We start from the raw sequence: 20,518 nt of genomic DNA, 5'->3' as shown, positions 1-20,518 counted from the left end.
GAGAGGGAGCAGCTCCCTGGAGGATCCAGGGCAATAAGGGTTTTGGTTGGCAGGTGGGGGGAGTGTGTCCATGAAGCAATGACTGAGCATCTCATGATCTAGTCATCTGAGAGTAAAGGAAGAAGGAAGACAGGGAGAATGAAACCAACACATAACAGTAAAGAAGATGGTGGAAAGGACACTGAATTGAGGAGGTGTACTGAGCAGGGGAGGGCTGAGCAGGGTGGTTACCCAAAGCTTAGGGGGCTCTGGGAGGCGTCACAGATCCCCACAGACGCCCCGCCCCTCTCATCATTCCTCAGCTCTGCTCAGCCATACTCCCCTAAGAGGCCCCCATCTTCTGGAAGAGTTTGCTTCCGAGAGCAGGGACTGCAGAGTTTCAGGGGAAGGCGTGGAACCGAGTGGTCCCATTATGAACCCAGGCATCTGGAGCTGGCACTATGCTAAATAAGACGCCTTGCAGAAAGAGGTTTTCTTATTTTCTTCCTTCCTCTTCCCCTCTGGGAATAAAAGTAGGTTGTGTTTCTCCTGCCCCCATTCCTTGGCGATCTCGGAAAGGAGAGCTGAAAGGGCTTCTTGGATCATCTCGTCCAATTCTCAGCCCAGGATATCAAGGCCAGCGCCTTTTGTCCCGGCTAACGTGGCCACTGCAGGGACTGAGGCCAAAACCAGTTGCTGGAGCAGGGGGTGTTGGAAGTGGTTCTGAGGTCAGCCACTGGAATCACGTAGGGCAGGCACTCGGCCCCCGGGCCCCGGGAGGTGGGGGGCATTGAGGGGGGGGCTCCTGGGCTCCCTCCCATGCCGGCAGGGTTGGGGGTGCTAGGAAAGAGGGTGGCGAGAGGGAGAGCTACAGGTGCGGTGACAGACAGGCACTGGTCAGAAGGGATAGGTCCCGGAGGGGATCTGCTCGGCCACGGTCTAAGCTTTGTGCCGGGGGCAGAGCGCTCTCGCCGCGGGGTTGGTGTGCTCGCCGAGAAACTTCTGGGACCGTAGAAGTGCAACTGGGCACAAGAGATCACGGAGGGAGCAGGGATGGGGGCCTTGCAGGGGCAGGAAGGCAACTGGTCTCTTCCATCTCCTGCGCGAACATCAAGACTGATCCGGTGCCGGGTCTCTCCACCCCCGCTCCAACTCCCTTTCTTGTCCTTAACTCGGCCCCAAGGTCCGTGGCCCACAGAGGAGACTGAGAAGCCGAAGGGCGGCAGAAAGGAGCGCCCCTGGGACCCGCCTGGGCGACACAATCATCCCATCGGTCTCCCCGCCCTGGAACCCGGGTTCAGCCGGTGCGCCTCTGCGCACAGCGGTGGCGCCGAAGGGCCCCGAGTCCGTCCAGGCGCCGCCAAAGGCGCCTACTCATGCAGACAGCGGGGGAGGCAGAAGTTGAAAATACCAGCACAGAAATACCTGCCTGTCCCAAAGGCCGGACGACTGCAGGCCGGGGGGCCGGGGCGCGTGGTGGGGAGGCGAGCGGAGAGCGGAGGGGGGCTCCGCACCGCCCGAAGCCAGCGGCGACCCGCGCCCCCGCGCGCCCCGGCGCCGCCTCGCCTCGGTGCCCGGGGCGCAGGGGGCGCCGGCGGGACTTACCCCAGAGCAGAGTGAGCGGCTGGGCTTTGGGGATGAGCGCCAGGGAGTACACGGCCCCCAAGTGGAGCAGGCTCATCAGGAAGACGTTCCTCCAGACGATGTCCTGCCGCCGCCCGCGCGCGCCGGGCTTCTCCCGGCCGCCGCCGCCGCCCTCCGAGCCCTCGACCCCGAAGCCCACACGGATTTCCTCCTTGGCGGTGCGGAAGGGGACCTTCCCCTCGTCGGCGGCCGGGCCTGGCATGGCTGGGGAGAGGCGGGCGCTCGTGGCAGCGGCAGCAAGCAGGCGAGCAGCCGGCGCGGAGCTCTCTGGTGGGGGCGACGGCTTCTGCCTTTTAGGCGGGGATTTCCGCACCTCCCGTCCCCGCCTTCCCGGGGCTTCTCTGCTTCCTTCTCTCTTCTTCTGGCGTTCAGCGCGGCTTAAGGATGCAAATCTTGGCGCCCGGCATCTATTGCTAGCGAGTCACCCCTGCCGCTGCCGGGGCTGAACTCTGCGGCGAGGAACCGGAGGCGAGCGCCAGGGGCCGGAGGGGACGCAGTGGGTGGGGGGAGGGGGTGTAGAAAAAGCCGAGAAAGCGGCGGGGGAGGGAGCGCTCCGAGGGAGGGAGCTGGGAAGAAAGACCCGCATAGCTACAGCCAATCAGCATCGCCTGTGGGGCTCTTAAAGAGAAAGGCGCCCCCTGGGCCTCCGCTGCCCGGGCTCCCCGGGGCCGGACGGGGCAGCCTGCTCGGCAGGCAGCGGGCAGCCTCCGCCCGCGGGTGGGTGAGCGGTGGCTCCCGGGTCAGGGAGCCTGCAGAGGGGCTCACAGCACTTCTGCAGCTGTTGTTGTGTGTTTCTCCGGTTCCCAGAAATACCCTTCCCTTTTGAAAAGACTTCTTTTTGCTTTGAAGCTACGGGCTGGAGGACTTAACAATACTTGCCCCAGGTCGGAACACAAGCTAAGGCCAGATCTGAGTTGAGAATCACAAGTCCCTGTGTCTCCCGGTTCTTATGGCTCCTTGGGCCTGTGGCGGGGGGGGGGGGGGGGGGGGGGGGGGGGTTGCAGGCAGCCGCTCAACTCTTTTTTTTTTTTTAGAAAACACCTTTATTGGAGTATAATTGCTTTACAATGTGGTGCGTCAGTTGCTGCTGTATAACAAAGTGAATCAGCTATACGTATACATATATCCCCATATCCCCTCCCTCTTGTGTCTCCCTCCCACCCTCCCTATCCCACCCCTCTAGGTGGTCACAAAGCCCCGAGCCGCTCAACTCCTTATTGGACAGCTTGCAGCCAGACACACAGTAGGTGCTCAAATAATGCCTATTAGATGATGAATAAATGGTTTGGGGGCTGGTTAGTATACAGTAGTGCGCCGCCACTGCGCGGCCCATCGGCCACGCAGCTGTTTGTGGCAAATTCTCCGCTAACCAGTGCGTTTCTGGACTGTCTCCTAAGCCTCGAAGTCAGCATTGTTGAGATGGAGCTTTAGAAAAACATCACCCAGCACGTTCCAAGGAAACTTAACCTCAGAAGAATCGTGTCTGCTCATTCCTCCTCTCCCAACGCGGATAATTTAGAACTCTCCAGAGGGAGCCCTGATCGCACCGAAGTGCAGAGGAGGGTGAGCTGGCCGTGTCCCAAGCAGCTGTGGCTGCACCTGCGGCGGATAGCAGAAGGACAGGGGCCAGGAATGGAAGCTAGGGGCTCTGGATTCTACTTCTAATTCACTGGGACCCACCTCCGTCCTCTGGGGACAAATTTCCTTACCAGGAAGTAAGCTTTATTCTTCTTTCCAGCTTGCAAAGTCTATAAATGTGAGTTTGAAAGGATACCATTATGTTGACAAAGAAAGCTGATTTTTGGATCAACTTGTTAGGAATCCTTTCCAGCGTTACAGGAGAGGGAAAAACATTACCAAGGACTGACTACATGAAAGGGCCATACATGAGCATCTCATTGTTAGTAGACCAGAATCAGTCCAATCAGCCAGAAAAAACAATGCCTAATTTAAAACTGAAGCAACGTATGTGGCTTGTGGAATGGTGGCCACTGAGCCAGTGTTATGGTGTTGCTTCAGTTGGAGCTGAAATTATAGAATGAAGGGACACTTGCCCGGCGCCCAGATAAACGCCGGCCCTGTCATTAGACCAGTGAGACAACAGAACATGAGACTTGAGGACATAAACTTCATCAGCCTGCTCAGCCTTGGCTTTATAACGAACCACTTTTTCTTCTCATGCCCCCTCTGCTCCCCACAGCCACCAGACCCACATCTTCCCTGTGGTTCTCTATTCAGACTGTCCTTTCTCTAGGGGTGGAGTAGTTGCTCTGTCAAAAGCCTCTCTCTGGGTTATTGTAATGACTCACCACACCCTCACTCTAACCATTCAGTCATTTGTTGGGCAGGCTGTGTGCACCAGTCCTGCTAAGTGCCAGCACTGGTGCACACTGGGGATACGAAGACGAATAAGGTGTGGTCCATGCCCTAAAGGAGCTCCTCATCTAGGAGGGAAGACAGATCAAACAAGTGTTACCTCTGGGCTATGAACTGGGAAGGGCAGGAAGGTCCAGTCCGTTATCAGAAAAAAAAAAAAAAAAAATTCTTGTTAGGCATCAAGTGTACATACAAAGAGTTCAGGGGAGGCAGCAAAACAGTTCTTCATGTGGCCCCAGAGTACCTTATCTGTTACATAAGCTACTTCATCTTGGCTCTATCTGAAATGAGTATCTTCCTCTCTTCCTGCCAATAGGTCAGACTGGGTGTGGCCAATCATTTCAGTTGGTTGGACTCATGATAGAGAAGGGGATGTTTTCATCTGTTGGAGGTGGGAGGATGTGCTCTTCAGGCCTTTCAGATGCTGCTTACAGAAGGATGGCTGAAGGACATTAGCCCCTCCAGATCTAGCCTCAGAGTGACACCTCTACACATACAAGGTATAGTCTTGAATATCCCCTGTGGCATATTATGCCGTCAGGGCTACTGTCTCTTTTCTCCATCTTACTAAAGACTCTAGTATATTTTCTTAGCTTCTGGTCAAGACCCTAGAAGTGGATGGGTATTCATCTCACTCATGGGACAGTAACCCTTATCCTGTCAAACAAAGAATTACCAAAAATGTGATAAGACGCTACTAGAGGTATGTGCAGGAATTAAGTGGGGCCATGAAGAAAGGAGTAGTTAATTCACACTAGAGGGGAGGAGGCAGGTGATATCTGGGTAAGGGTTTTTTTTTCTTTCTTTCTTTTTTTTGGAACTTGATTTTTAAAAATTTTAAATTGTGGTAAAATACACATGACAATGACCATCTTAATCATTTTTAAGTGTTCACTTCAATAGTGTTAAATATATTCACATGGATATGTAACCAATCTCCAGAACTTTTTCACCCTGCAAAGCTGAAAATCTATACGCATCAAACAACTCTCCATTTCTCTGTCTCCCTACTCCCTGGCATCCGCCATGTGGTACTTACTGTTTCTATGCGTTTGACTACTCTGGATATCTCATAATATAGTATTTGCCTTTTTGTGACTGGTTTACATCACTTAGCCTAATGTCTTCAAGTTTCATCTATATTGTAGCATGCGTCAGAATTTCCTTCCTTTTCTTTTTTTAAATAATTATTTATTTATTTATTTTTGGCTGTGTTGGGTCTTCGTTTCTGTGCGAGGGCTTTCTCTAATTGAGGCAAGCGGGGGCCACTCTTCATCGCGGTGCGCGGGCCTCTCACTATCAGGGCCTCTCTTGTTGTGGAGCACAGGCTCCAGACGCGCAGGCTCAGTAGTTGTGGCTCACGGGCCCAGTTGCTCCGCGGCATGTGGGATCTTCCCAGACCAGGGCTCGAACCCGTGTTCCCTGCATTGGCAGGCGGATTCTTAACCACTGCGCCACCAGGGAAGCCCTCCTTCCTTTTTAAGGCCAAGTAATATACCTCTCTCTGTCTCTCTCCCTCTCTCTCTCTCTCTCCCCACCCCCCCCCATATACACACACACACACACACACACACACACACACACACTACATTTTGCTTGTCCACTCCATCAATGGACACTCGGGTTACTTCCACCTTTTGGCTATTGTGAATAGTGCTGCTGTGAACATGGATGTACTGTTATATCTGCTTTCAATTGTTTTGGATATATACCTAGGAGATTTTATGGTAATTCTATATTTAATTTTTTTGTGGAACTTCTATACTGTTTCCCATAGCACCTGCACCATTTTACATTCCCACCAATGGTGCACAAGAGTTCCAACTTCTCCACATCTTCACTAACACTTGTTATATTCTGTTTTTTTATTTTTTTCGATTACAGCCATCCTAATGGGTGTGAGGTGATATCTCGTTGTGGTTTTGATTTGTAGTTTCCTAATGATTAGCAATGTTGAGCAGCTTTTCATGTCATCTTTGGAGAAATGTCTATTCTAGTCTTTGCCCATTTTTAAATTAGATGTTGTTTGGTTTTCTGTTGTTGAGTTGCAGGAGTTCTTTATATATTCTGGATCTTAACCCCTTGTTAGATAAATGGTTTGCAAATATTTTCTCTGATTCCATAGTTTGCCTTTTTACTGTTGTGGTTTTGATGCTTAGAAGTTTTAAATATTGATGTAGTCCAATTTACCTATTTTTACTTTTGTTCCCTGTGCTTTTGGTGTCATATTCAAGAAATCATTGCCAAATCCAATGAAGCTCTCTCCCTGTGTTTTCTTCTAAGAGTTTTATAGTTTTTATCTTTTATGTTTAGGTCTTTGATCCATTTTGAGTTAACTTTTGTATATGGTGTATGGTAAGGGTCCATGTCATTCTTTTGCATGTGGATACCAGTTTTTTAAACACTATTTGTTGAAAAGACTCTCTTTTTCCCACTGAATGGTTTTGGCATCCTTGCTGAAGATTATTTGACCATATACTTGAGGGTTTATTTCTGGACTTTCTATTTTATTCCATTGGTCTATATGTCTGTCTTTTTGCCAGTACCACATTGTTTTGATTACTGTTGCCTTGTAATAAGTTTTGAAATCTAGAAGTATGAGACCTCCAACTTTATTCTTCTTTGTCAAGATTATTTTAGTTATTTAGGGTCCAGTGAGATTCCGTGTGAATTTTAGGATGGGTTTTTTTCTGTTTCTGAAAAAAATGTCACTGAGATTTTTATAGGGATTGCATTAAATCTGGAGATCACTTTGGTTAGTATTGACATCTTAACAGTATTAATTCTCCAGTCCATGAACATGGAATGTTTTTCCATTTATTTGTGTCTTCTTTAATTTCTCTTAGCATCATTTTGTAGTTTTCAGTGTACAAGTCTTTTGCCTCTTCAGTTAAGTTTACAGGGTAAGGATTTTGAAGAAGTACTGTCTAATAGAAATATAATGCATGCCACGAATTCAAGCCACTTGTGTAAATGGAAATTTTCTAATAGCCACATAGAAAGAAACAATAAATTTTAATAATATTTTACTTAACCCAATATATCCAAAATATTATCTTTTCAATAGGTAATCAATGTAAAATTACTGGGACATTTATACTTTTTTTCACACACTGTCTTCAAAATCCAGTGTTTATATTTACAGCACAGCACATCTTAATTCAGATTAGCCTCCTGTGGCTACTGGCTACATATTAGAGAGCACAGTTTTGAAGGATGAGTAGTTTACTAGACAAAGAAATGGAGGAGGGCAACCCAGGCAGAGAAAATAGTGTGAGCAAAAGCTTTTGCATTTGTCACTCAGAGAGATGTCTGGAATATCCGAAGTGAAAGTAGAGAAATGGTGGGAGATGAAGATGAAATGTCATGCAGTGGGCAGCCCATGAAGGTAGGTGGGTGTCTTTCAGGCCCAGCAGAAGTAGCCATGTGAGGGGAGGCACTGACTGGCTTTATGCAGCGTAATAAAATGATCAAGTTTGCATTTCAGAAGGACCACTCTAGAAGAGGTGTGGAGAATGATTGGACTGCAGGTAGACAGAGGTAAGACTGAAGGCAAGAAGAGCAGTCAGGGCACCATTTTAAGAGTCTGGTCGATTGATGAGGAGGGTCTGAAGTAAGACAAAGGTACAGATTCTGGAAAAGATGTGTTAGAGAGGAGAAGATAAAGCCAGAGGAACTCAAATAGAAGAACCAACAGGATTTGATGCGTGACTGAAAATGAAGGAGGAGAAATAAAAAGTACAGGATTCTTTCTGGGTCCCTGGGTTGGATATTCAGGTGAAAAACAGTGTCACTTACTGAGATATTAAATCGTACTGTGTTTATTACCACTTTTGTGAAACGGGGACGATAGTACCTCCCGTACGGTATTTCTATGGTGACTGAAGTTTAGAACAGTGTCTGGCATGTAGTACGGAGTCCAGAAATATTAGTCATCATCATCACCATCCCATGGATCATCATTTATGAGAAGGGACTGAAGAAATATTCAGTATATTCAACATTTGTTAAATATACGTATAGGCCTGGAGCCCAGCAAAGGTCTAGGATGGAGAGAGTAACTTAGTGGTAGTTCAATTTAGTAAAATCCATGGCAGTGGAAGCAGTTGCCCAGGGAAGGTAAGAAAAGGACTCAGGAGAGACTTCTAGTGAACTGCTATTTGTGAGAATAGCAAAGAAAGAGAAGCCAGTGGTGTGGACAAAGCAGGACTGATGAGAGATGGGGAAGAAGCAGCAGAGTGTGGGAGAGCAACCTCGAATATTACAGGAAGGCTGGGGAGGCTGGGAATGAAGAGACCACTCCATACAGAGGTCATCGCTGACCTTTGCCAAGGCCTTTTCATTGAGTGATGGGAACAGACCTTGCACAGAGGTGTGTTTAAGAATAAGGAGGAGGAGAGACAAAGAGGGGGAGGAGCCGGGCGGGGGCCGCCCCGCCCACCGTGCGCGGGCTGGGGCGGCCCGGTTCCAGGTTTGGGCTTCGGCGGTGAGTCCGGCGCGGCGCCGCTCCGACCCCGCTGAACCGCGGAGCCCGGGAGCTGTAGCCTCGCCCCAGGCAGGCCGGGCGGAGTGGTGGGTGGGCTTTTTCCGCTTGCCCGCGCGGCGCCCACCCAGCTCCCCTGCTTTATTATGGATTGACCCGCGCGCCCGGGTCCTCAAGTCAAAGCAGAGCGTCGGCGTCCCCGGGAGGCCCCCGTCCGGCCAGCCTCGTAGCTGACGCCGCTGAGGGGCCGGGGCTGGGTCCGGACCCCCCGGGCCCGCCGCCCTCCCCTGCCGGCTCTCCTCTCCGCAGCCCTCTGCCCTCGCCTCGGAGGGACCGGGAGCCGGCATGGCGGGCAGCTCCCCGGCCGCCGGGCCCCAGGGCCTGCTGACCTTTGGGGACGTGGCTGTGCACTTCACCCAGGAAGAAGGGGCACGTCTGGACCCGGGGCAGAGGGCCCTGTATAGAGACGTGATGCTGGAGACATACAGGAACCTGGCCTCCCTGGGAGTTCCAGGATCCAAACCAGATCTGATCTCCCAGCTGGAGCAAGGAAAGGAGCCCTGGGGCTCGGACCTGCTGGGGGCCCAGGAAGGAGAGACCGCGGGAGACCCCAGCACAGCAACGCTTCCGACACCAAATGTAGGGGGTTCCTCACACCAACCAGTCTCCACCGCTCTGCACATCAACTGGGTGTCCTACAATTTAGTTCTGACACTGACCACGCGGAGTTAGCGCAGACCCTGCCCTTGAAGGGCTCAGTCCCACAAGACCGCCCCCACTTCAGGTGCCAATCACAAGGCCAGGCTGGCACCTGTGCTTCTGATCGACCAGCTGTAGATTGGAGGTTCCCACGACCCCATCCTTGGGCTTGATTAATACGCTAGAACAGCTCAGAACTCAAGGAAACACTGTACTTAACAGTTACTGGTGAGTTACCGGTTTCTTATAAAGGACACAACTCAGGAAAAAAAAAAGAATAAGGAGGAGGAGGGGGACTTCCCTGGTGGTCCAGTGGTTAACCCTGCACTTCCAGTGCAGGGGGGGCAGGTTCGAACCATGGTTGGGGATATAAGATCCCACATGCTGCGCGGCTCCGCCAAAAAAAAAAAAAGAATAAGGAGGAGGAGACAAGCATGGCATACCTATGTAAATTAATTTTCAAGAAGCTTGGCAATGAAGAGGAGAAGGACAGAGAGGTGAAGTTGAGTGTGTTTCTGAGGAATCTGAATATATCTATTGGGTTAGGGAATGATAATGAAAGGTCAAAGTTCAAAAATATAAGAAAGAGGATGCTTGATGGAACTATTTTCCTGGGGTTCGGGGTTAGACAGGATGGGATCAGGTGATCAGATGGTTGGCTGAGCTTTGAAGAGAGGGACAGCTTTTTCCTGACACTGGAAGGAAATGAGGATGAGGGCAGATTTAGCTTGCAGAGTGAGCCAGTAAAGTGAGGCAGGGTGCTGTGATTCAGGGCTGGTTTGCTCTGAAGGGAGGTCAGATCACCTGCTAGGTAAGCAGAGTGGGAATTTGGTAGAAAGCTGGGGAAAAGTGATGAAAGATTCCAGGAGCTGTTGAGCAGAATGAGAGAGGAAGCTGACCAAGATCCCTAAAAGTTGTACAGCCAAATTAAGGGCCCAAGTAAGAACGGAAGCCACAAGCTCGTAAGGCGCCAGTCTGCACAGTCGTGGTGACACAACCTCACTCGGCAGTCGGATGGGATCTCCAGATGGAAGTGGGGATGGGGGCTTGATGGGAGGACAAGAGAGCCGGGTGACTGAGGTGCTGGTGAGACAGAAGTTTGTGAGGAGTCCAGGCTGGGGAAAGGGGGAGGAAATGTGATCAGAAGGAAGTGAAGGAATCGCAGGTAGTGGAGGAAGCAAAGGCATCGAGGTTTGGAGGAAACTGAAGGGTAGATTTCTATCTGTCAGGGAATGAGAGTAAAGGAAGCAATGGCCACTGTGCACCAAGAGTGGGATTCGGAACTTAAGACCTATGGTGGTCGAAGAGTTTCCAATGATAAACTCCAAGGTGAGGCCACAGGGTTATATAGGAGGTGGCGGTCGCTGGAGCTGAGGAGGCTGAGGTATCTGGACAGCACCTCCACAGAAGACTGAAGTCCCACAGGGAGGCATATGGGTTTAGCTGGAGAAGATTGTGAGCCAGGTACCCAAAGGCTGTGGGGAGGCTTCCTAAACAAGGACAGGTAACAGTTCTCAAATGTCAATGAACAACAAGTTTATAAACACAAACTACAAAAGGGCAGCTCTGAGATGTACTGGGAGAAAACCGTCATAGCCAGAATGCCTAGGTTCTGGCCAACAGTATGTGCCTCGGAGTAGAAGTTGCTTCAGGTAGGGAGAGAAAAAGGACAGGAGATGAAAGTGTTGGATGACAACACTACCTATAAAAACTGTGTGTGAGACTTGCTTGTGAGGTGTGTGGGCTGGCGTGGTCAGGAGGGCTTCCGGGAGATGGTGGCAGCAAACAAGGCCCTGAAAGATAGAATGACCTGGTAGCAACTCCCAGTTGGAACGCTGTGCCAGAGACGTCTCAGAGATGGGAGTGAGCCTGGCAAAGTATCTAGCTAAACGGTTAATACAAGATTTTTAAAAATTGTATAAGAAATGTTTGTGGAGGGACTTCCCTGGTGGTCCAGTGGTTAAGACTCTGCACTCCCAATGCAGGGGGCCCTGGTTCGATCCCTGGTCAGGGAACTAGGTCCTGCATGCCGCAACTAAGACCCAGCACAGCCAAATAAATAAGTAAATAAATTAATTTTTTTAAAAAAAGGAGTTTGTGGAGAAAATGCAAGCTCTGGGGAGGAAGGAAAGAGGAAGAAAAGATCCATTCTTGAAGTAAGAGATTTACAGTGATTCTCATGCCTGTGGTTTTCTTAAGGAAATTTAGATTTTGGCTACAGGAACTACAGTGTTGTGAAAATGATCCAGGTTTGGCATCTGGAAACCTGGGTTTGAGTTTGGCTTCACCACTCTGAATTAGCAAGTCTGAGTACTCTGTGATTTGGGGACCATGACAGTCTCTTAGATCTTCAATTTCATCCTACATAATGTAAGAATTAAGACAGCTCCACGCTGGGAATACTCTGTGCAATTTACCTAATAATCTAAACTTTGGTTTTTTCATGTGCTAAATGGAGATACCCCTTACCTCACAGGAACAGAGCTCAGGACGATGTCTGATACCTAGTTAAGTGCTGAATAATGTTGGTATTTTATCGGTTTTTAATCATACCAGAGAGATAGACTCCACGCAGTTACGAAACCTGCCTGGCCAGGACGCCAGGATGCTTCTGGGGGCCCCAGACTGGGAAGAGACACATCCCTGGGTGGGCTGGAGGGATTCAGACCTTGAAGGAGGGGATTCTGGCTGCACCAGGATTCGTTTGCTCTGAAGGGAACTATGAAATAAAATAAAGTCTCCTGCTGTACTTTATCAGAGGTAATCATTTAAGGCAACTCCTTTGGCTCAGGAAGGAATGAGCTCTGCAGCTCTTGCGGATTAAAGGACGGGGGGGTTGCCTCTTGGATGAGATGCATGGACAGCAATGTCAAATGTAAACCTCTTTCTGCTCCCAGAGTAAGAAAACCACTCATAGGCTTTAGATTAGAGTGATCTCAGGGGAGCATAAAGTTGGGAAGTTAGCCTCCAAGACTATGGGAGGATCGGTTTTGAGATACAGCAACACCACGGCATACTAGAAATTTAGTCTTCTCAGCTTCCTTCAATCACAGGAGTGTTGTCATCTCTGCTTCTGTACTAAATGGATTGGAATATTTTCCCCATTAAGATTTTATAGCAGTGGATGAGGGGAAGCTGTTCCTCTGAAAGGAATGCGTCTATTGCTTTGGATGTGAAGAGAGGAAGGGGTTTTCTTTTAACAAAACCCCAGCCTTACTGCTTAAGACTCTTCCCCCATTTCCTGACCACTCTTCATAGAGTGCTCCAATTTGGCAGCAGGAAACTGGGCACTGGAAATAGCCAGATCTGAAGACCCTACTTCCTAACTCATAGATAGGAGAGGGTCTACTTAGTGAAAAGCCCAACCCAAACCTGCCTCTGATATCACCTGTCAGTGACATGCTGCCCCCTGCATCTTTCCAAGTGATCTTCAGTTTGAATCAATCAAGAGTCCTTCCTTAAGCATCTATCGACTTCGCCTCCTCTAGAAGCCAGCACCGAGCTCAGCTCCACGGACAGAGGAGTGCACGGCTGCGCTCCTGGAACTCACAGCCCGGGAGGGAGGCAGAGAGGGATCAAATAATCCCTACAGGGCGTGCATGCACAGACGCTAACCAGTGCTACGGAGGAGTCTCTCCTTTTTACGACCCAGCCGTGACACGTGAACATTTGTCAGTACCTACGCCACATCCCCCTTTGACCAACAGCTGCCTAGAAACGAGGTCCACAAACCACAACAAGGTCCACACTCCTCCCCACTCTCTCTCCCTGCTCCCAAATCCCAGCTCTCTGAATGAACAATCCCTATTGTTGTGGCAGAAGAAAGACAGTGCTGATGAGGTTTTCACCCACATCTCTTCCAGCTCTCCCGTCCCCGTCCTCCGACAACACCCACCTTTCTTTTAGGATAGTTATTTTGGTTTCCAAGGGCAGATGAACAGAGAAGCTCTTATTTACTTCTCAGCATTAGCTGCTGTCATTGTTTCTGTTTCAATGACCTCTTTCTCTTCTTGCTGTGTCCGTTACCACGAGCTGCTCTTAAAGCAAAGGCACTGTGGTTCTCTAGCTTGGAGAGGGTATTTGTCAACAGAGTTCAGGAATGTCCAAAGAGTGACCCAGATTTGCAGCACCAGAGGGAAAACTCATTCATTGTTGAGTGTCCTGTGTAATCAAATATAGCATATTCTTTTTTTTAAATTAATTAATTTATTTTTGGCTGCGTTGGGTCTTCGTTGATGTGCATGGGCTTTCTCTAGTTGCGACGAGCAGGGCCTTCTCTTAATAGTGGTGCACGGGCTTCTCATTGCACTGGCTTCTCTTGTTGCAGAGCACAGGCTCTAGGTGCACGGGCTCAGTAGTTGTGGCGTGCGGGCTTAGTTGCTCCACGGCATGTGAGATCTTCCCGGACCAGGGCTCGAACCCATGTCCCCTGCATTGGCAGGCGGATTCTTAACCACTGCGCCACCAGGGAAGGCCTAGCATATTCTTGATGTGGGGAACGGGTGTGTAGAAAGGTTAATTTCATGGAAATATTTATCATTGCTGAGGGGGACTCACTACTTAAGGACCTCAAGGCCAAGCAAATACATCTGTCCCAAGTCCTCAAATTAGAAACTTATTTCTTAAATGCCCACCTATTCATTTCCAACCAAGGAAAGCACTGCATTGATTGTTCTTCAGAAAAATCAATCAGCTCTTCGAGAGGAAAAAAGGTATCCAAATATAAATAGGCTTGAGTTGTTTCTGTTATCTTTCTTCAAAGCTTTGGTACTATCCCAAGATTGTCTTTGGTTCCTTCTGAAGACTTGTAGGTAACATACAAAGACACTGTGGGACAGGTAGATGGGTCATAGACTTCCAGAGCTGTAAGTGAAATTAGAGATCATCTAGTCCTACCCCCTCATTTTACAGGTGAGAAATGGAGGCAAAAGGAAATGGGGTGGTTTGACCAACAGTAAGTGGCAGAGAAGACACTAGAACCCAGCTCTTTGACTCTCAGATCCGTGTTCTGCTTCACTGTCCCTCGTGAAGATGTAATTATAGCAACTGGGATAGAGTGGGCTCTCTAGTAGCTTTTTCTTTTACACGTAGATATTCTTTTTTTTTTTAATTTTTATTTTACATTGGAGTACAGTTGACTTAATTAAACTTAAAAACTTTTGCACAGCAAAGGAAACCATAGACAAGACAAAAAAACAACCCTCAGAATGGGAGAAAATATTTGCAAATGAAACAACAGACAGGATTAATCTCCAAAATATACAAACAGCTCATGGAGCTCAATATCAAAAAAAGCCAAACAATCCAGTTAAAAAATGGGTGGAAGACCTAAATAGACATTTCTCCAAGGAAGACATACAGATGGCCAAGAGGCACATGAAAAGATGCTCAACATCACTAATTCTTAGAGAAATGCAAATCAAAACTACCATAAGGTATCACCTCACACTGGTCAGAATGGCCATTATCAAAAAATCTAGAAACAATAAATGCTGGAGGGGGTGTGGAGAAAAGGGAACCCTCTTGCACTGTTGGTGGGAATGTAAATTGATACAGCCACTATGGAGAACAGTATGGAGGTTCCTTAAAAACTAAAAATAGAACTACCATACAACCCAGCAATCCCACTACTGGGCATATACCCTGAGAAAACCATAATTCAAAAAGAGACATGTACCCCAATGTTCACTGCAGCACTATTTACAACAGCCAGGACGTGGAAGCAACCTAAGTGTCCATTGACAGATGAATGGATAAAGAAGATGTGGCACATATATACAATGGAATATTACTCAGCCATAAAAAGAAACAAAATTGAGTTATTTGTAGTGAGGTGGGTGGACCTAGAGTCTGTCATACAGAGTGAAGTCAGAAAGAGAAAAACAAATACTGTATGGTAACACATATATATGGAATCCAAAAAAAAAAAAGGTACTGATGAACCTAGTTGCAGGGCAGGAATAAAAAGGCAGACACAGAAAATGGACTTGACATGGGGTGGGAGGGCGAAGCTGGAGCAAACTGAGAGTAGCATCGACATATATACACTACCAAATGTAAAATAGTTGGCTGGTGAGAAGCAGCCGCATAGCACAGGCAGATGGGCTTGGTGCTTTGCGATGACCTAGAGGGGTGGGATAGGGAGGATGGGATGGAGGCTCAAGAGGGAGGGTATATGGGGACATGTGTATGTATATGGCTGATTCTCTTTGTTGTGCAACAGAAACTAACACAGTATTGTTAAACAATTATACTCCAATAAAGATCTATTAAAAAAAAAAAAAAGAATCCACCTGCCAATGCAGGGGACACCGGTTTGAGCCCTGGTCCGCGAAGATCCCACATGCCACAGAGCAACTAAGCCCATGCACCACAACTACTGAGCCACAACTACTGAGCCCGCGTGCCACAACTACTGAAGCCCGCATGCCTAGAGCCCATGCTCTGCAACGAGAAGCCACTGCAATGAGAAGCCTGTGCACCACAACGAAGAGCAACAACCCCTGCTCGCTGCAACTAGAGAAAGCCCGCGCACAGCAACGAAGACCCAACGCAGCCAAAAATAAATACATCTATTAAAAAAAAAAGAAATGGACTAAAAAAAATCAACAGGGTGTGCAGCTCCACTAAAAAAATGATCTCAGACATTACTGAGTAATGATGTTTATACAAAGTTATACTAGGTGACTAACATTGTTTGCTAAATAAATACTTTAGCAGGTCTCTGGAAACATTAATCCAGAGTGTAAAAAACATGCACCACGGTTAAACCAAAGTCTGTTTCCTTTTGTTTGATTTTATTAGGTTTTTCAAGGTCTGTCCCAACACCCTAAAACCCACACATTCCGTATCTCCCAGAGGGGAGAGAAAGCAAACAGCTGGAAATTTAGGAGTGGCACAGTCTGACCCCAATCAGCTCGTAGGTGCACTACTCAACATGAGCCTGAGTGAATGGTATGGTCACCAAAGCCCTGAGCAGAGCAGATGCTACAGAAATGTATGTAAAACCAGTGTGCCAGGAAAAGTGGAACTATAAAGCTAATTTGAGCACTTTTTCTTTGTAATTTAGTTTGGTTAAAAGATTTGGAGCATTTATCTGTTAGAGGAAACAGTTAAGAGCTTCTGTGCATAGGCAGTCCTTCTTCACTGAATACTTGGAGATGCTACCTGCCTGTGACTTCTTCAGCATCTGATGAACACCCTGATAGATTTGTCAGGGGTGACATTTGGGAATGCTGCCACCGCAGCAGTTGAACGACAAAGAGGGGTGCATACGTATATATGTATGTGTGCATTTGTAGATGTCCATTCCAAATGAAGTCTCCACCATGGCTGAGCAGTCAACAGATGGCCTTGCAGTCGTTCTTAGGTGAACACAAATCTGGTTCAGGAGACAAGCGGTTATCAGAAAAGTGTTAACCGATCACCATCCCTCCCTTTATCTTTCAGGCAGGTGTTAAATAGAGTACATCTGGTTGCCAGGAATCCTACTGCATCTTTCCGTCCTCCAGCATACACGGGAATTTTCTGAATCCAAAGGAATATACAGGCTTGTTGGGCTCTCAACAGTCAGATGCAGAGCGGTTGTTCCCAACTTTCTCCTGCTGCCACACTATTCGAATGAACCAGCACCTCCATCAGCCGTGCAGCCCACACACATAAAGCTTCTCAGACGGGGCCTAAGGTACATCCATCCCATCCAGCCCAAAAGGTCATGTGCAGAGTGGAGGAGAGGAGCAGGTGAAGTGTGAGAAAGCACGTCCCAGGGATCTGCTATGTCTCCCAGCCAACGCCCAGCCCCACCTACCAGTTTCCCTCGCACCCCTTTCCTTGTTCGCTTTTCTTCAGGAAAACAGCTCTCTTCCCATATTCTCCTGTTATCTTCATACTGAAAGACTAAACTCTATTTTGGGTTCAAGTCTTCTTACCTCCATCCACTTGTAACAGCTGCTCAGATGTCAGTGGCAAATCGTTTGTTTATACTCATACTTGTAAAATCTTTGGGGTTGGTCAGGGCTCCACTGCCACCTATTCCTGTTTCTCATCTTTTGGAATGTTTTTTTTTGTAAAACGCTGCCAGTTATGCCATTGTCATGTCAAGGTAATCATGCAGCCATAACACAAATCCTAACTGTAAGGGCAATACATCAAAAAAATTACTAGAGGCCAGCCTGCTGTTCAGATGGGGTCTTGGGCTGACACCACAGTCGAGGGTCAGGTCCAGAAGGTCAAGTCGCCACTTCAGTGAGTCATAGGACTGACTCAGACCACCAAACTCCCAGGGAGCTGATATATCACCCCACTCGTGAGGCTCCAATGCTCATTCATGTTATTAAGGTCCTCCTTTTTTAGTTATAAAACTATTTTTATTTTTTAATGTCTTTTTTTTTTTTTTGGCTGCATTGGGTCTTCATTGCTGTGCGTGGGCTTTCTCTAGTTGAGTCCAGTGGGGGTTACTCTTTGTTGCAGTGCGCAGGCTTCTCATTGCAGTGGCTTCTCTTGTTGCAGAGCACGGGCTCTAGGCACTCGGGCTTCAGTAGCTGTGGCACGTGGGCTCAGTAGTTGCAGGTCACGGGCTCTAGAGCGCAGGCTCAGTAGTTGTGGTGCACGGGCTTAGTTGCTCCGCGGCATGTGGGATATTCACGGACCACAGCTCAAACCTGTGTCCCCTGCATTGGCAGGCGGATTCTTAACCCCTGCGCCACCAGGGAAGTCCCTATTTTTATTTTTAAAAGAGGGGTTTTATTTGGTGAGCAGGGAATCCCAGCAAAGGAAATTAAGAGGGTCTTGCCAACTATGTCACTTAGGCTGCAAAATGCCTGATGAACTGCACTTAGTCCTTGAAACAGCACCTGTCTTCACAGTAGTCACACTTTTTATCTTCTAGTTTTCCAACTCACTTAGGTAAAATTGCTTAAACAACGAAAATTATTAGTATCTAATTCTCCTCAAGATTCTATGGGGACCATTATCTTTTGTTTACCACACTGTTCTTAAGACAGATTACAATAAAATCATTTGACGAAAATACTGTCTGAAAATATGTCGATTCAGGAGGCTGACAGAAGTTAAAGCTTTCTTTCTGAACTTAAACCTCAGAAAAATAAGTAACTTTTAAAAAATGGATGAATAAGTTTCTCAATATAAAATGGAGACAATTCCATCTTAAAACTCAAACAGAATATTGAAAACATTTATTAATAGAAAAAAGTTCAATGCATCCTACAGAATGAAAATGCTCAATCTTTTCCTATAGATACTTAAAACTAGTGATCCCACTTTTCAGTAATATTTGCTAACATCTATGTAGCAGCCTCTAGATTTAGTTATTTGTTCAGGACCAAAGTGAAGCCAAAGCCACAAAAAATAGAGATTAAACTAAACTGTGAGTAGCTGTTTAAAAAAAAGACTACAGACACATAAATAGGATTACACACTTTAATCTGATTGACACGGAGGAAGTAGGGAGGACATGAAAGAAATTTAGTTTCAGCTCTGCTTTACACATAACCAAAGGCTCCTTCTCCAAAAAGTAAACCTGAGGTTTCAAAAACCATATTTTATCAGAATACTTCAGGAAAGCATACTATGTATAATCCAGGAAATACATTATTTGCAGAATAGGAAAATCATCACAGGCAATCAAAGATTAAAACAAAAGAAAGCACCAGGGTTTTGAGCAGGTCTAAGGTGAGTATATCTGCAGAAACCATGTAAATGTTCTTGACTGGCTGCTATGGAAACATGCTAAGGAGGACTGGTCCACATCTTATCGTTTTTTAAAACATGTTTCTTTGGAAAAACGGCAATAGTGGCTGAGAGTGAAGCCATCCTTTAGACACCCAGCTTATTGGCCTGGGTGAGAACAACTTTGAGAACTGGCATAAAAGCAGAGGTCTCACTGAAGTTGCTGGTGCTAACTATGTGCGTATGGATGGTCAATCCTTCTGAGTAGTTTCGAGTCTCAATGCTCCTTGCGATGTTGTGTAAACCATTGATGATTGTTGGTGAAAGCTGAAATAAAGGTGGAATTGAGAGAGAGAATTAAATTAAGGAAGAATTTTCCATGAGACCCTCTATAAACATTAAACCCTGATATTTAAGAGGAGCTTGAAATAAACATTATTTTAAAAATGTATAAACTGGTGAGCATTTCTAGAAAGAATCTCGGACCAACCAACACTTAAGTTATAAAATAGAACCATGACAAAATGATTTATGTAAGGAATTATTTACGAATTATACATGTATGATAAGCCAGGTATTTTCTTACAGAAAAGCCAGATTTCCTTCCCCAAGTTGAAATGTTAATGTCTCTCTCCACTTAAGAGCTTTCTTATTATTTTATTTTAGATAACTTAAATATTTTAAATAACTAAATTATGTTAGATAACTGTCTCACACCTTTAAAAATTTTTCCTATGTACATGAAGGAGTTTCAGGATTCTTAATCATGACATCTCAAAGTAGGGGCCCAATTTACTCTAAAACCTTGTGGACAATAGAAACCTTGCACTTCTGGTCCACTGCCATTAGGAGGGCAACAGTCCTCATCATGTACTCAATTTGCCAGTTCTTAACTGCTTTTCATAATCCTGTCATCTCTTAAAATCATAAGACCTCTAGTTTTTTTTTCCCCCCATGTCATTACTTGGCATACATGTCCATACTTTTCAGAGAAGACTTTATTTTGGATCAGTCCATGGGCCACGCCACTTCCATTGTTATATCAACTTTCTCTGGTTTGGTTCTCAGGAGACAAATGGTTATTTTTAGCTGATGGCATTGATATGGGGAATGGGGAATAGGGAAGAGAAATGCTAAAATGCAAAAATGTGAAAAAGAGCCAATTCTTTTTTTTCTCTCCTAGTGCTTTCAATAATGAAACAAAACAATTCTAGAAAGGAATGGAGACGTTGGGAGGGACAAGAGAACAGAACACACAGGGCATTTACTCCTTACTGCCAACCATCTTCATAGTTATACACATTGATCTGCTCAATTTGTGGCTACCTTTGGCTTTGCCTTTGTGCAATAGCTATTCTAAAAGAAAAGGATCAGAGTCTTAGACTATGAAAGAGATTACACATTTGGTCTCTGGAAAACAGAGTATCTGCCCACTCCCTGATTTCTTAATTCAAGGGACATATAAAAATGAGTAGAAGGCCAGTTACCGTAGGACCAGTACAGGCCAGTTTGTAAATCTGCTCTTTGTCATAAAAAAGGTTAAAAATTCTCTCTCCCTCCTAATCTCTCTGTCTCTCTGTCTCTCTCTCTCTCACACACACACACACACACACACACACACACACACAGCCCTAGCCCCTTATCCCCGGT

General features: G+C 46.8%; 3 protein-coding genes and 1 non-coding gene across 16 annotated transcripts in view; 2 read left to right on the top strand and 2 right to left on the bottom strand.

Annotated features, from left to right (window-relative positions):
• The window catches only part of LOC132365861 (NUT family member 2G-like), a 65,988-nt gene extending 63,919 nt beyond the window's left edge, over positions 1-2,069 (bottom strand). For both annotated transcript variants that reach the window (XM_059922758.1, XM_059922759.1), the window contains exon 1: positions 1,585-2,069. In XM_059922758.1, the coding sequence (XP_059778741.1) occupies positions 1,585-1,825 (241 nt within the window). In that variant the 5' untranslated portion in view covers positions 1,826-2,069. The remainder of the gene's footprint in view (positions 1-1,584) is intronic.
• Positions 2,070-8,713: 6,644 nt separating this feature from the next.
• LOC132366408 (zinc finger protein 251-like) lies at positions 8,714-9,265 on the top strand. The gene has a single exon (XM_059923984.1). The coding sequence runs from the start codon at positions 8,828-8,830 to the stop codon at positions 9,212-9,214; it is 387 nt and encodes a 128-aa protein (XP_059779967.1). The 5' UTR covers positions 8,714-8,827; the 3' UTR covers positions 9,215-9,265.
• Positions 9,266-11,123: 1,858 nt separating this feature from the next.
• Positions 11,124-11,196, top strand: TRNAG-CCC (transfer RNA glycine (anticodon CCC)). The gene has a single exon. It is a non-coding gene; the product is annotated as a tRNA-Gly (tRNA).
• Positions 11,197-18,605: 7,409 nt separating this feature from the next.
• Positions 18,606-20,518, bottom strand: part of SEC31A (SEC31 homolog A, COPII coat complex component) — a 63,779-nt gene continuing 61,866 nt past the window's right edge. For all 12 annotated transcript variants that reach the window (XM_059922744.1, XM_059922749.1, XM_059922750.1 and 9 more), the window contains one exon: positions 18,606-19,195. In XM_059922744.1, the coding sequence (XP_059778727.1) occupies positions 19,016-19,195 (180 nt within the window). In that variant the 3' untranslated portion in view covers positions 18,606-19,015. The remainder of the gene's footprint in view (positions 19,196-20,518) is intronic.

This window comes from Balaenoptera ricei, chromosome 5 (genome assembly GCF_028023285.1).
Source record: "Balaenoptera ricei isolate mBalRic1 chromosome 5, mBalRic1.hap2, whole genome shotgun sequence".
In the NCBI taxonomy this organism is placed as follows: Eukaryota; Metazoa; Chordata; class Mammalia; order Artiodactyla; family Balaenopteridae; genus Balaenoptera; species Balaenoptera ricei.
This window is presented reverse-complemented; position numbering and strand designations above follow the sequence as displayed.